Genomic DNA, 11,901 nt, shown 5'->3' with positions numbered 1-11,901 from the left:
CACTGTCCAGGGGCTCAGGGCAGAGGGTGAGGGCTCATGGACAGGGAAGATAGAACTCTGTCCATGGATGGAGCTCAGGGCAGAGGGTGAGGGCTCACGGACAGGGAGGACGGGTCAGTGTCCAGGGGCTCAGGGCAGAGTGTGAGGGCTCACGGACAGGGAGGACAGATCTCTGTCCAGGGATGGGGCTCAGGGCAGAGGGTGAGGGCTGGCTGACAGGGAGGACGGGTCAGTGTCTGGAGATATTGGAGGCTCAATGCTTGAAATAGGGAGCCCAGGCTGGAGGATTGAGGCTTAGTGTCAGGGTGGGGGCTCAGTGCCAAAAAAGGAAGCTTTGGTGTCAAGGATTTCATTAAATGCTTCAACCATTTTTTAAATGCCTACTGTGTACCAAGCACTGTACTAGGCACTGGGCATCCAAAGACAAAAGGAAAGATTCCCTGCCCTCAAGGAGCTTATATTCTCCTGGATAGATATTAAACCCCGGGGCATTTTGTCGAGGAGGATGGGGGAGCTGGGGAGATCAGGAAAAGCCTCATGCAGGGAGAGGGAAGCCCCTAAACTGAGACTCTAATGGAATGGGGGGGGGGCAGGAGAAAACAGCGGGGACTAACAAATACGAAGGGCCAGTGCCTCGCGTGGCGAGCAGCAGATCCACAGATTGAACCAGAATGGAGAGTGGGAGAAGCAGGACTCATGATCCTCAGCCAGAAATCGAGGCTGGGGCCGGCGTGCCTCGCAGAGGGGATCTGCACTTACTGGGAGCTTCCTGAGCCCGGGAAGGATGTGGTCTGATCTGTGCTTTAGGAAAACCTCAGGCAGCCACGTGGTGGCTGGATTAGAGGGAAGAGCCTTGAGGCAGGGAGGCAGTAAGAAGAGGTTGTCGTGGTTAAGGATGCACGATCACTGGGACCTCGAGGCTGTATGTGCTGGGGAGAGAGTGCCCAGGATGAGGGCTCAGTGTCACACCAAGGCTTTGATGCTGGAGACAGAGACTTGACTGTCAGGGATGGGGGCTCATGATCAGGGCCAGTGATGAGGTCTCAGGGACAGGGGACTTGGGGATTCATTGGGTCAGGAATGCTCCCAGGAGGCACCCCAGGGTTAGTGGGGCTTAGTACTGGGATGGAGAGGCTCAGCCCGAGGAGAGGTGACTCAGTGCTGGGGATCAGGGCTTGCTCTCAGAGATGGGGCTCAGTGTTGGGGGATGGGAGCTTAATACTCTCAGTTGAGGATCAACAGCAGTCATGGGGGTTCAGGGCAGGATGGATTGTCAGGTGTCCGGGAAAAGTCCTTGAAGGCTCACATATCCAGGCCTGTTCAGACTCTGAGACCCTTTTACCTAATCCTGGCCTGGAATGACAGGTGAGGGTTGGTCTGACCCTGGGATACCACAGCATCTTGTGGGGAAGGATGGAGAAGATACAAGACTGGCTGGAAGTTCCAGTCATAGCCTCAGGAGCAAAGTCTGGAGGGTGGTCCCTGGAAGCTTGGAAGGGTGGGGTTGAGGTGCCATTTGTCTCTGCTTCCCCACTTGGGAGGCTTAGTTTGCTCTGGGTGAGGAGGGCAGGGGTCAAGGGGTCTGGGCCAGTTTCGTCCCATTGCCTGCTGGAATCATTAGACATAAACATGTAAGACGTAGATGTACAACTCCCCCTTGTTATGGAGATGTGCCCAGACACATCCCAGGAGACCCCATGGCCCCTAAATCCTGTCACTCCATCCTTCTGGTTGGGGGCTCCTTGGGGGTGGGGGCTCCTTACTAGAGAAGGGGCCTAACCCACCCCCACCTTGTCCTCCAGGGAGGACAGGGGGAGTGAGGTCCCAGCCTCCCAAACCACAGAACAGTGCAGGATTGGGCCGGGCTACCAGTGGCAGAGTCAGGGCTGGAGAAAGGTGCTGGGAAGAAGGCAGGCAGGCTGTCGGCAGCAGGCTCTTCCGAAAGCCCTCGGGATGTGGTTAAGCCCCAGGCAGCTGCTTCCCAAAACCAGAATAGCCTTCAGCTTACACAACCAGCCCCCACGTCGAAGGCTGGGCCTGTGCCTGCCCCCTTCCTGGGCTCATTCCTCCCCTTCTCTCCCTCCACCCAACAAGGACCTGCCCCTCCCTGTTGTTTTTATCCTCACTGCCCAGTTCACAGCCTCCCCTCTCTCCCACCTCTCACTTCCTTTCCGTCTCCCAACCAGAATGGGTGAACCCTGCCCAGGAACAGGGGTCATGGACTGGGCAACAGGGCACCCCATGGGAGGGCCATTTCCTGGGGTCTCAGCCCTCTCCTTCTGGCCCACCCCACCCCAAGGCTGCTTCCCCCATGAGTGAGACAGAAACTCCCCTAGTTTCACAATCGCCTGTAAAAACACAGCCACTCACCCTCACACCAGAAACCTTCACCCTGACTGGCTTATTGGGGGCAACAAGACCCCCTCTCCCTCTCCAAGGCCGGCTAGCTTGGAGTGTGTCAGGAAGAGTCGTCAGGGAAAGAGAAGAGCCAGAGCGGGCCCCAGTTGTGAGGGAACTCAGGGACATTCAGGGATGCCACATGCCCCCTGACCAGCCTGGCCTGCCTTTGACTTACAGATTTCTTCACCAACCACCGGCCCCCATCAACACCTGTGAGCTTTCCAGAGCCCCCCAGCTTTAGCCCCATGGCTGACCCTCTGTTCAGTGGCGGGTTCCTGACACCAGAACCCCCGGCTACCACCCCAGGGGTGCCCCTGCTCCTGGGCGGCCGCCTACAGGTGAGTGTTGGCTCCCACCTCCTCCTCAGCCTACTCCCCCACATCTGTTTTAACGCCTTGTCACTCTCATTCCTTCAGTTAAGGGACCCAGGGGGGTCAGAAAGACCTGAGTTCAAATCTGACCTCAGACACTTCCTAGTTGTGTGACCCTGGGCGAGTCACCGAGTCACTTCACCTCTATCTCAGTTTCCCCATCTGTAAAGTGGGATAATAACAGCACCTCTCTCCCAGAGTGGTTGTGGGGATCAGATGAGATCCTAATTTTAAAGCTTTAAAGTAAAACTATTGTTATTATTCACGTAACTTACAAGCCCCATCCCTGGCTAGACCCTGGGGGGAGACAGGCGGAGCCACATGCTTTACCCCTGAGGAGCTCAGACTGACTGCGAAGACTCCCCCAAGTTATCAGTTGTATGAAACAATTAAATTAGATCTGCTGTTACAAGAACAGGCCCCAGGTCGCCCACATGGGCCAGATGGTGCTGGAGGAAGCCAGATCTGATCCCGGAAGGCTTCCTGGAGGTGGTGGAACTTGAGCTGGGCCTTGAAGGGTGGCATGAAATGGAGGGAGAGATTTCTAGAAGGGAGCAAAGTTACGGAGGCTGGAATAAACAAGATGTTTCTGTCTGGAGCTGGAGAGTGCTGGTAATAAGGAAAAGTCACACTAATTTGTAGAGTGCTGAGCTGTTTACAAAGCACCTTTTCTCACCACAGCCCTATTAAGTCAGTAGTTCTGGAGTCACCTTGTTACATGCTCCCATGTTACAGATGGGAATACCAAGGCTTGAAGGGATCACTGACTTACACAGGGTCATTGAGCTAGGAAATCACAGAGCCAAAGTGAGGAAAAGGTGGGTCGTAAAGGGCTTATAGAATGTCAGGCCGCTGAAGCTTGGAGCACTGACATGGGCAGGCACACTATCTGTTGTTCTGCACACACCCTGTTCCATCTCCCATCACCATGCCTTTGCAATGGCTGTCCCCTATACCTGTAATGCCCTCCATCTCTGAATCCTTAGCTTCCTTCAAGACTCACTCAGTTCAAGCACCACCTTCTGCCAGGTCCTTCCTCCAACTCCTCCGTATGTCTCCAACAGACTTAGAGGTCTACATGCCATCTCCCCTTGAGAATGTAAACTTCCTGAGGACAGGCACTGTCTGTGCTTGTCTCTCTTTATCTCTGGCACTTAGCACTTAAATGCATGTTCCTCTCATCCCTTCCCTTGGACACAAGAGACTGGCTAAGAAACCACTTAGGGAGCTGTTATGTTATAGGCAAGAGCTTATGAGGGACTGAATGAGGGTGATGGCAGTGATAATGGGAATCAGGGGACGCAGTTAATCAATCAACAAGCATTTATTAATCACCTACTGTGTGCCAGGCATGGTGTGAGGTCCTAGGGGTATGAAGACAAGAATGAATCATTCTCAGAGAGCTGATGTTCTGTCAGCTTGGGGCAGTGAAGTATAATGGAGAGTGTGCTGGCCTTGGAGTCAAATCCCATCTTGGACACTTAGCTGGGCCATCCTGGGCAAATCATTTTTCATCTCCCTGAGCCTTGTTGGGCTGGATGGTCTCTGAGAGCCATCCCATCTCTAACCTACGATCCTATGGCCCTATGTCACTCTGAGCCTCAGTTTACTCAGCTGTAGCGCTCTAAAACTAAGGCACTGTGCCTTCTGATCACTGCTGCTGCTTTCTGACCACTGCTGCCCCCTCCTGCCTGGCAGATGTCCCCTTCTTTGGGAAATGCTTGTTCATTCCTGACCCAGGTGCTTTCATGTCCCTTCCTCTCTGGCCTGTGAAATCCCCTTTTCAAAATCACCACCTCCAGGAAGTCTTTGACAGTCAAGATTTTCCGATTCTCTGCTCAGGGCTGGTGAAGCCACCTCCTTCCCACACTCTGCACTTTGACCATTGCCTTTTTCTTTCCTGGGCTCTTATTACCCACTTTCTAAACCCATAGGTCCCATCCTTCCCTACCCAGAGACTGCCGCTGTCCCCAGGGCCGGGAGCCTGTCCTTGCCATTAGTGACACCCCTGGGAAGGTCATTCATTAGCCTGGGGGTTTCCAAAGGGCTTTCTCCTCTCCTTGTGCCCAGCACAGAGCCTTCTGTGAGAGTTGCTCATGAGAGGAAGGGGATTGTGTGGAGGGGGCTCACTCAGCTACTCAGCTTTCTGTCCATCTTTCAGGCCCGAAGCAGCTGTTCTGGACCCTTGGACTCACCAGCTTTCCTGAGCCCTGACTTCCTCCTGCCAGAAGACCCCAAGGCCAAACCCCCCCAGTCCCTTCTCCATTTCCCTACTCCCACCAAGGTGCCGGGCCTGGAGCCCTGTCCCTCTACACCCTTCTCCCCTCTGGCCCCTTCCCCTCTCCTGATGCAAGAGGACTCCCTATACCCACCCAGGTTTTCTTTCCCCAATACAGCACCCCCTTCAGCAGTCTCCCCACTCCCCACCCCCACCCACTCTAGCACTGGCCCCTCCCCAACCCCTTTCCCCCTGGAGCTCCTTCCTTCAGGATACCCAGAGCCCTGCTGTGGGCCCCAATTTGCTGTGCCCCACCCACGGCTCAAAAGCAAGCCTCCCACACCAGCCCCCCGGGTTCGAAGGCCCAGCCCCCCAGCCTTGGCTGGTGGGTCCAATCCCTGTCTCACACAGCTGCTCACTGCTGGTAAGGGGGGCTCTGGGGAGAGAGAAGACAGGATGTGGAGGTGGTGGGGGCAAGAAATAGAGTTGATGGAAAGGGGGTTGGAAAAGTGGGAGAGCTAGAAGGGGCAGGACCCATTTGGGAGCCCTGAGTGAGCCGTTGAGGGATGCAGAGGGAGGAGGCTGGGGGGGGGAGGGGACAATTAGGAGCAGAAAGAAGATGAAGCTGCCCCAAGAGTTAGTTTGGGCTGCTTGGGGCAGAGAAAGTTGCCCTGCGTCCAACCTGGGGACTCGTAAAGGCAGGCGAGGCAGGGGACTCAAGGTAAAGGCAGGCGAGGCAGGGGGCAGGAAGGAGGCCAGCAAAGACTGGCCCTGACCAAAGGCTGGCCAGGACCTCTCTCAGCCTTGCTGCTTGCCCTCCTCTTCAGCCAAACCAGAGCAAATGCTGGAAACACCACTCCCCTTGGGCCCTGCTCTTAGGCCTTCTGGATCCCCGGTAAGAGAGATGGAGAGGAAACAGGGCTGCCCAGTCCTAGAGAGGGGAGGGCATGTGCCTGGAGGGGTCCTCAGGCCAGGCACCGCTTTGACCTCACCTCCAGCCTTCTTCCCTTCTCATCTGTCCTCCAGAAGCCAGGACCTCCTGATTTTCCCTGTGCCTTCTACTCCCCACCTGTGGCTCAGGCCCAGCCTCAGCCCACCCTGAGCCCCGTTACCCTGGCTCCTCCTGGGCCCTTACTGGTGCCCAAAGCTGAGCGGCTTTCACCTCCAGCACCTGGTGAGTGTGGATAGGGTGGAGATGGAGGCTGGTGCCAAGAGAGAGAAAAAGGAATTAGTTATTGAATGAATGGATGCATCAACGAATCAATGAATGAATGAAAAAAACATTTAGTAAGCATTTACTCTGTGTTAGGTGCTGTGCTAAGTGCTAGGGATCTGAATAGAAAACACAAGGTAGGTCTGCCCTCAAGGGACTTACATTCTAAGAGGGAAACAGCACATATAGGGAAGCAGTGGCCAGGGAGAGTCAGGGAAAATCACAGATACAGTAAGGAAACAGTGGAGGAGAGGGGGATGGAGAGCAGAAGCAGCAGCCAGAGTGGGAGCTGTAAGGGCGGGGAGAGGAGGGCCTAGATCCAGATGCTTCGACTTGTGGGAATGCTCTGAGTGTGGCTGTCTTCCGTCTCCATGGTAGGGAATGAGCGGCGTCTGTCTGGGGAGCTGCCCCCCATGCCTGGCCCAGGGGGGCTGGCCTCACGGATCTCTCCCCCACAGCCCATTTTGGGCAGAGGACGCTCGGATAACAACAAGGTAGGACCGCCTCCCCATCCTGCCCACCCTTCCCCTCCTCAGGCCCCCTCCCTCTGGGTACCCTCCCATTAGCCCTGGCCCATCTCCTACAGACAGAGAACCGGCGCATCACTCATATCTCAGCGGAGCAGAAGCGACGTTTCAACATCAAGCTGGGATTTGACACTCTTCATGGGTTGGTGAGCACACTCAGTTCCCAGCCCAGCCTCAAGGTGAGTGGGATCCCTGCAGTGAGTAGTGCCCAACCCAGACACCCCAAGGAGGAAATGATCTGTTCAAGGTCACACAGGGAGTTAGTGTCCGAGGTGGCAAGATTAGAACCCAGGTCCTTTAATGCCAGAGCCAGGTGTCTTTTCACCATCTCATTCTGCATCCAATATGCCACCACACCTGACTGTTTCTCCCTCCACAATACTTCTCACACCTGCCACATCCTTGGTACTGGTGCTGCCATGACCCTAGTGGAAATCATTGTCTCTAACCTGGCTTACTGGCCTCTTAGCTGTTCTCCCTGCCTCTGGCACCTCCCATCTCCCATCCTTCCTTCCATCCATTCATCCATCTATCCTTCCATTCATCTATCCATACATCTTTCCTTTCTTCTTTCCTTCCTTTCATCCATCTATCCATCAAAGCTTCCTTCCATCTATTTATTCATCTATCCATCCTTCCTTCTTTCTTCCCTCCCTCCTTCCCTTCCTTCCTTCCATTGATCCATCCATCCTTTCATCCATCCACCCTCCTCTTCTATCCATCCATTCATTCATCCATCTATCCTTCCATTCATCCATCCATCCATCCTTTCATCCACCCACCCCCTTCTTCCATCCATCCATTCCTCCTTCCTTCCATCCCTTCCTTCCTCTATCCATTCTTCCTTCAGGCTACAGGCATCTTTAATCTCTGCCATGTACCTGTTGAATTTCTAATTGGAATTATAGTTGTATACATGTCACTTCCCCCAGGCCAACAATTGAAAAATCCCATGAAGGCAGAGATGGTCATCTTGAATTTTTGTATGCCCAATGCCAGCATGGTACCTTGCACATAAACTGTGCTAAATCGGTGTTTGTGTTCTTGAGGTGAGGAGAGGTTAGCCTCCTCCCCAGGGATTCCCCATGCTCCTAGGAGTTACTCCAAGGCCTATTCCTTTGCCCCACCCCCACCCCCCCCAGGTGAGCAAGGCCACAACTCTGCAGAAGACAGCAGAATACATTATGATGCTGCAGCAGGAGCGGGCAGCCATGCAGGAGGAGGCCCAGCACCTGCGGGACCAGATCGAGGAGCTCAACACGGCCATCAAGTAGGGAGACTGGCAGCTCACTGGCAGGGTGGGAGAGGGAAGCTGGGAAGGGTGGGGTGGGTCATAGAGGTGCCCATCCAGATGCTCTGGGGTGCTGCCTTAACCCCCTCTCCCCCCTCGGGGTCTGCAGCCTCTGCCAACAGCAGCTGCCCGCCACAGGCGTGCCCATCACCCACCAGCGCTTCGACCAGATGAGGGACATGTTTGACGACTATGTCCGGGCTCGCACCCTGCACAACTGGAAATTCTGGGTTGTATCCTTCTCCAAGCAGAAAGAACATGATGTCCAGAGGGCTCTAAGGAAATGGCCCAGAACCAGCCTCCAGACTTGGAGGAGAGGAATGCCTGGTCATTATTGGTCCAAAGCGATGGCTTTATCCAAGGGCCCGTGGAGGGACGTGGGGCGCTGGGACTCTTGGCAGCATTGACCCTTTGGCCTCACCTCAGCCTAACTCTGGCCCTGATCTATGAAGTTTATTTATTAATTATTCCTTACTTAGGACAGTACCTGGCACATAGTAGGTCTTTGATGGATGGATGTTGACTTGTTGACTCAAATACTTACTATGCACCTGGCACTGGGAATAACAATAATAGCTAGCGTGTACATAGTGCTTTAAGGTTTATTAAGCATTTAACATATGGGATGACCCAAAAGTGCTCATGCAGTTTAGCCTAAAACTACACTAAGAATTTTGGGCCACTCACTATGTTACCTCATTTGGTCCTCACAAAAACTCTGGGAGGTAGATGCTATTATCATACCCATTTTATAGATGAGGAAATTGAAGCAGACAAAGGTTAAATGACTTGGCCAGGGTCACATATCTATGAAGTGTCTGAGGCAGGATTCAAACTCAGGTCTTCCTGACTCCCTATGCCCCCAAATGCCTTTGATATAAAAAGAAATATGGAACAGGGACACCCACATCCTCATCTACCCCTTTCCCCCCAACACTGGGCCCCGATGATATGCCCTGGTTGGGGGTGTCCCTTTCTCCTCCCTATTTTTGCATTCTGATTTGAGACATATTAGTCTGCCACCTCCCCATCTTCATTATATAATCTTCATTATTTCATATTTCATATGGCATTTTCATAAAAATGCCAAGTGTTTTTCAAACCTTAAAACATCATATAAATTTTAACTATTGTTAATATTATTATAAACCTTAAAGCACTGTAAAATATGAGCCATGATGAACATCTCTAAATTTAGCTGTAATTCAATTTAATTATGCAAGCATTTATCAAACATCCACTATGTGCCAGCTGCTATGGACAAAATGGCCAATCCCTGCCCTCAGGAGCTTCCTGAATACCACAGAAGGGAAGCCCCCTTTCCTGTCTGTTTCTCTTCAGAGACAGGCCTTGGGAGAACCTTGACTGGGGGTCGTAATAATGGGAAAGGATTACAGGAGAGAGCTGGTGGATCGAGAGGCCTGGGGACAGGAACATCCAAGGTTCTGGGTCCACTAGCTAACATCAGAGCCTGGGCTTAGAGCAGGCTAGACAGGGAACAAACAGAGGGGGAATCCTGCCTGGGAAGCATCTTCCTTGACCCACTGGGCTGCCAGTTCAGCATCCTTATCCGGCCTTTATTTGAGTCCTTCAACGGGATGGTGTCCACAGCAAGTCTACACAGTTTACGCCAGACTTCACTGGCCTGGCTGGACCAGTACTGTTCTCTGCCTGCCCTGCGCCCTAGTATGTCATCGCCCTCTAAGGTCGCCAGCCAGACAGCCATCTTTCCCTCCTCCCCTCCACCCCACCTCCACTCCCTTTATCCCACCCACCATATTCTCCCAGATAGCCCATAGCCCTGCATCCATCAAAGCCTTTACCCCATCAGTGGGGTAAAGGGGTATGGTAGAGGGTGGTATTCCAGTCCTCCAGGACTCAAGGCCCTTGGTCTTAAGAAATCCCATGCCCACCTGTTTTTGACACAGACCAATGGCTCAGAACCCCACCTCCTTTCCTTCCCCCAACCTCCACGGGCAGGATGGGTACAAATGATCTAATGGGTGTCTGTTTCCCTCTCTCATCAGCGGTCCTGAGCTCCCTCCGCCAGCTGAGCACCTCAACCTGCATCCTGACTGATCCTGCCCGTGTCCCCGAACAGGCTGCTCGAGCCGTCACAGAGGGCAACCTCAGTAACCCCTCCTAGGGGCCTAAAGACTAAACTGGCATGGCCTAAGCTGTAGACCTCCACCCTCACCAACTTGGGATTTCCCCCCATCCCACCCCAGTGCTCTTCATTGGGGTGTGGGACCCAGAATCCTTCTGTCACAGGGTGGGGGCAGGTATACCCAGGATCATAACATAATAGCTGCATAATAGCCTTGACAGAGGGGAAGCAGACCCCAGGGAGAAAGAGGGCTTTAAGGGGACAGGAAGCATGGAGATAACTGAACTCCTTTTCTGGCCTCATGCCCTGTTCTCCTACCCACCATGGTAGGTATTGTATCCATGATACAATGGCCACCAGCCATGGAGAAATTACAAGTGGGGCATCCCTCCAAGATGTCATTAAGTATGTACCACTGTCCTTCTCTTGACCTCCACCACTGCTCACCACCCCCATGCCTCATTTCAGCCCCCAAATGGGAACCATCCTAGGGAAAGAGGTGAAGGTTAATTCGCATTGGGGGGAGGGAGGTGGGGAACCTGATATCATGAGCCTTTAACTGCCCCCAAGCAGCTGGGTGGTCCCTGCCTCCCTAGAAAGCTGGAGGGAGCCCTGACCACCGCAAACTACCATCTCCCTCTCCCTGTCTCTACTCCAGGTAGGGCCAATGGAAGAGTGAATGATGGGAAGGCAAAGGTTACCCCCTCATTTTACCTCTGAAGCACAGTTCTATGCCAGGGGAAAAACACAGGACTTCAAGTCAGGTGTCCTGGATTCCATTACAATTCTGCTATAAACTTGCCACGTGGACACATCCCTGGCCCTCTCTGAGCCTCTGTTTCTTCTGCTGTAAAATAAGGGTGCTGGATTAGAGGAGATCCCAGGTGCTGTTATCCAGGCTGGGAGCTGAGGGAGCAGAAAGAAAGGCAGGGACTTGGGTAGGCTTCCAAAAGGAGGAGTGAGGACTAGGTTATCTAGAGTCCTCTATCGCTCACACACCCTCTTCCCCTCCCCTCCTACTCCAGTCCCAGGATGGACAAGGATTTCCTTCTTTCCCTGTTCCCTCCTCTGTGCTTCCTCTGGTTCTTTAAATCTAATGCGAGACGGTCCCTGGGTGTCCAGGAGAGAGACCCCCAGCTGACGTCACAGGGGCCTCTCTTGCTGCCCACCCCCCTTCTCTACCCTGGCAGTCATCAGCTCTGGACTCATGGATGGACTGCTCCCTGGGGCCAGGGGCCAGGAGCCCCATGGCAAGGGGATTGGGCTTGGAAGACCAGAGCAGGAGCGCCTGGCCCACATGAGGCTCCATGAGTGGCAGCAGAGCAGCAAGCATTCTGGTGTGTGTGGATTTTCTGAAGAATTCTTGTCAAATTAAAAAAAAAAAAGAGAATCTGCCAAGGAAGAGCTCACTCCCCCTCCTCTTGTTCAGTATTGCGTCAAGCGAGGGCTCTGATTTCACAAAGCTGTCTAAGGCTGGCTGCACCCCAGCTTTCAGGAACCCTTTGGCTTCCCACAAAATCTGTATTCTTTTAAGAATTTAAATGCGTCCTCTTGATGCCTTCTGTGTTTACTTCCTGGTCATTTCAGCCACCCCCTTGTCTGCTCTCTGGAGCAGAGCAGGGTCAGGCCTGGCCTCATAAGGCCGTCTGGGGACCCCAGTGGTTGCTGGCTTCTCCTTTTAGGGAAGGTGGTCTGACCTAGGAGGCAGATCAAGCCAGCACTGACCCTGGAGTCAGGAAGAAATGGGTACAAATCCTGCTTTGGGCACCAGCTG

At 53.5% G+C, this 11,901-nt stretch overlaps 1 protein-coding gene across 2 annotated transcripts in view; it reads left to right on the top strand.

Moving 5' to 3' along the window:
- Positions 1-11,682, top strand: part of MLXIPL (MLX interacting protein like) — a 28,716-nt gene extending 17,034 nt beyond the window's left edge. The window contains exons 8-17 of one of the 2 annotated variants that reach the window (XM_069089481.1): positions 2,578-2,738; positions 4,933-5,413; positions 5,817-5,884; positions 6,016-6,163; positions 6,581-6,696; positions 6,789-6,908; positions 7,872-7,999; positions 8,130-8,253; positions 9,577-9,706; positions 10,048-11,682. In XM_069089481.1, coding sequence (XP_068945582.1) covers positions 2,578-2,738; positions 4,933-5,413; positions 5,817-5,884; positions 6,016-6,163; positions 6,581-6,696; positions 6,789-6,908; positions 7,872-7,999; positions 8,130-8,253; positions 9,577-9,706; positions 10,048-10,166 — 1,595 coding nt within the window. In that variant the 3' untranslated portion in view covers positions 10,167-11,682. Of the gene's footprint in view, positions 1-2,577; positions 2,739-4,932; positions 5,414-5,816; positions 5,885-6,015; positions 6,164-6,580; positions 6,697-6,788; positions 6,909-7,871; positions 8,000-8,129; positions 8,254-9,576; positions 9,727-10,047 lie in introns of both variants that reach the window. The other variant, XM_069089482.1, reaches the window with a different exon arrangement.
- The last annotated feature ends 219 nt before the right edge of the window (positions 11,683-11,901 follow it).

Source organism: Petaurus breviceps, unplaced genomic scaffold, assembly GCF_028583685.1.
Source record: "Petaurus breviceps papuanus isolate PSGF00001 unplaced genomic scaffold, PetGlider_PUasm1.0 186, whole genome shotgun sequence".
Classification (NCBI taxonomy): Eukaryota; Metazoa; Chordata; class Mammalia; order Diprotodontia; family Petauridae; genus Petaurus; species Petaurus breviceps.
This window is presented reverse-complemented; position numbering and strand designations above follow the sequence as displayed.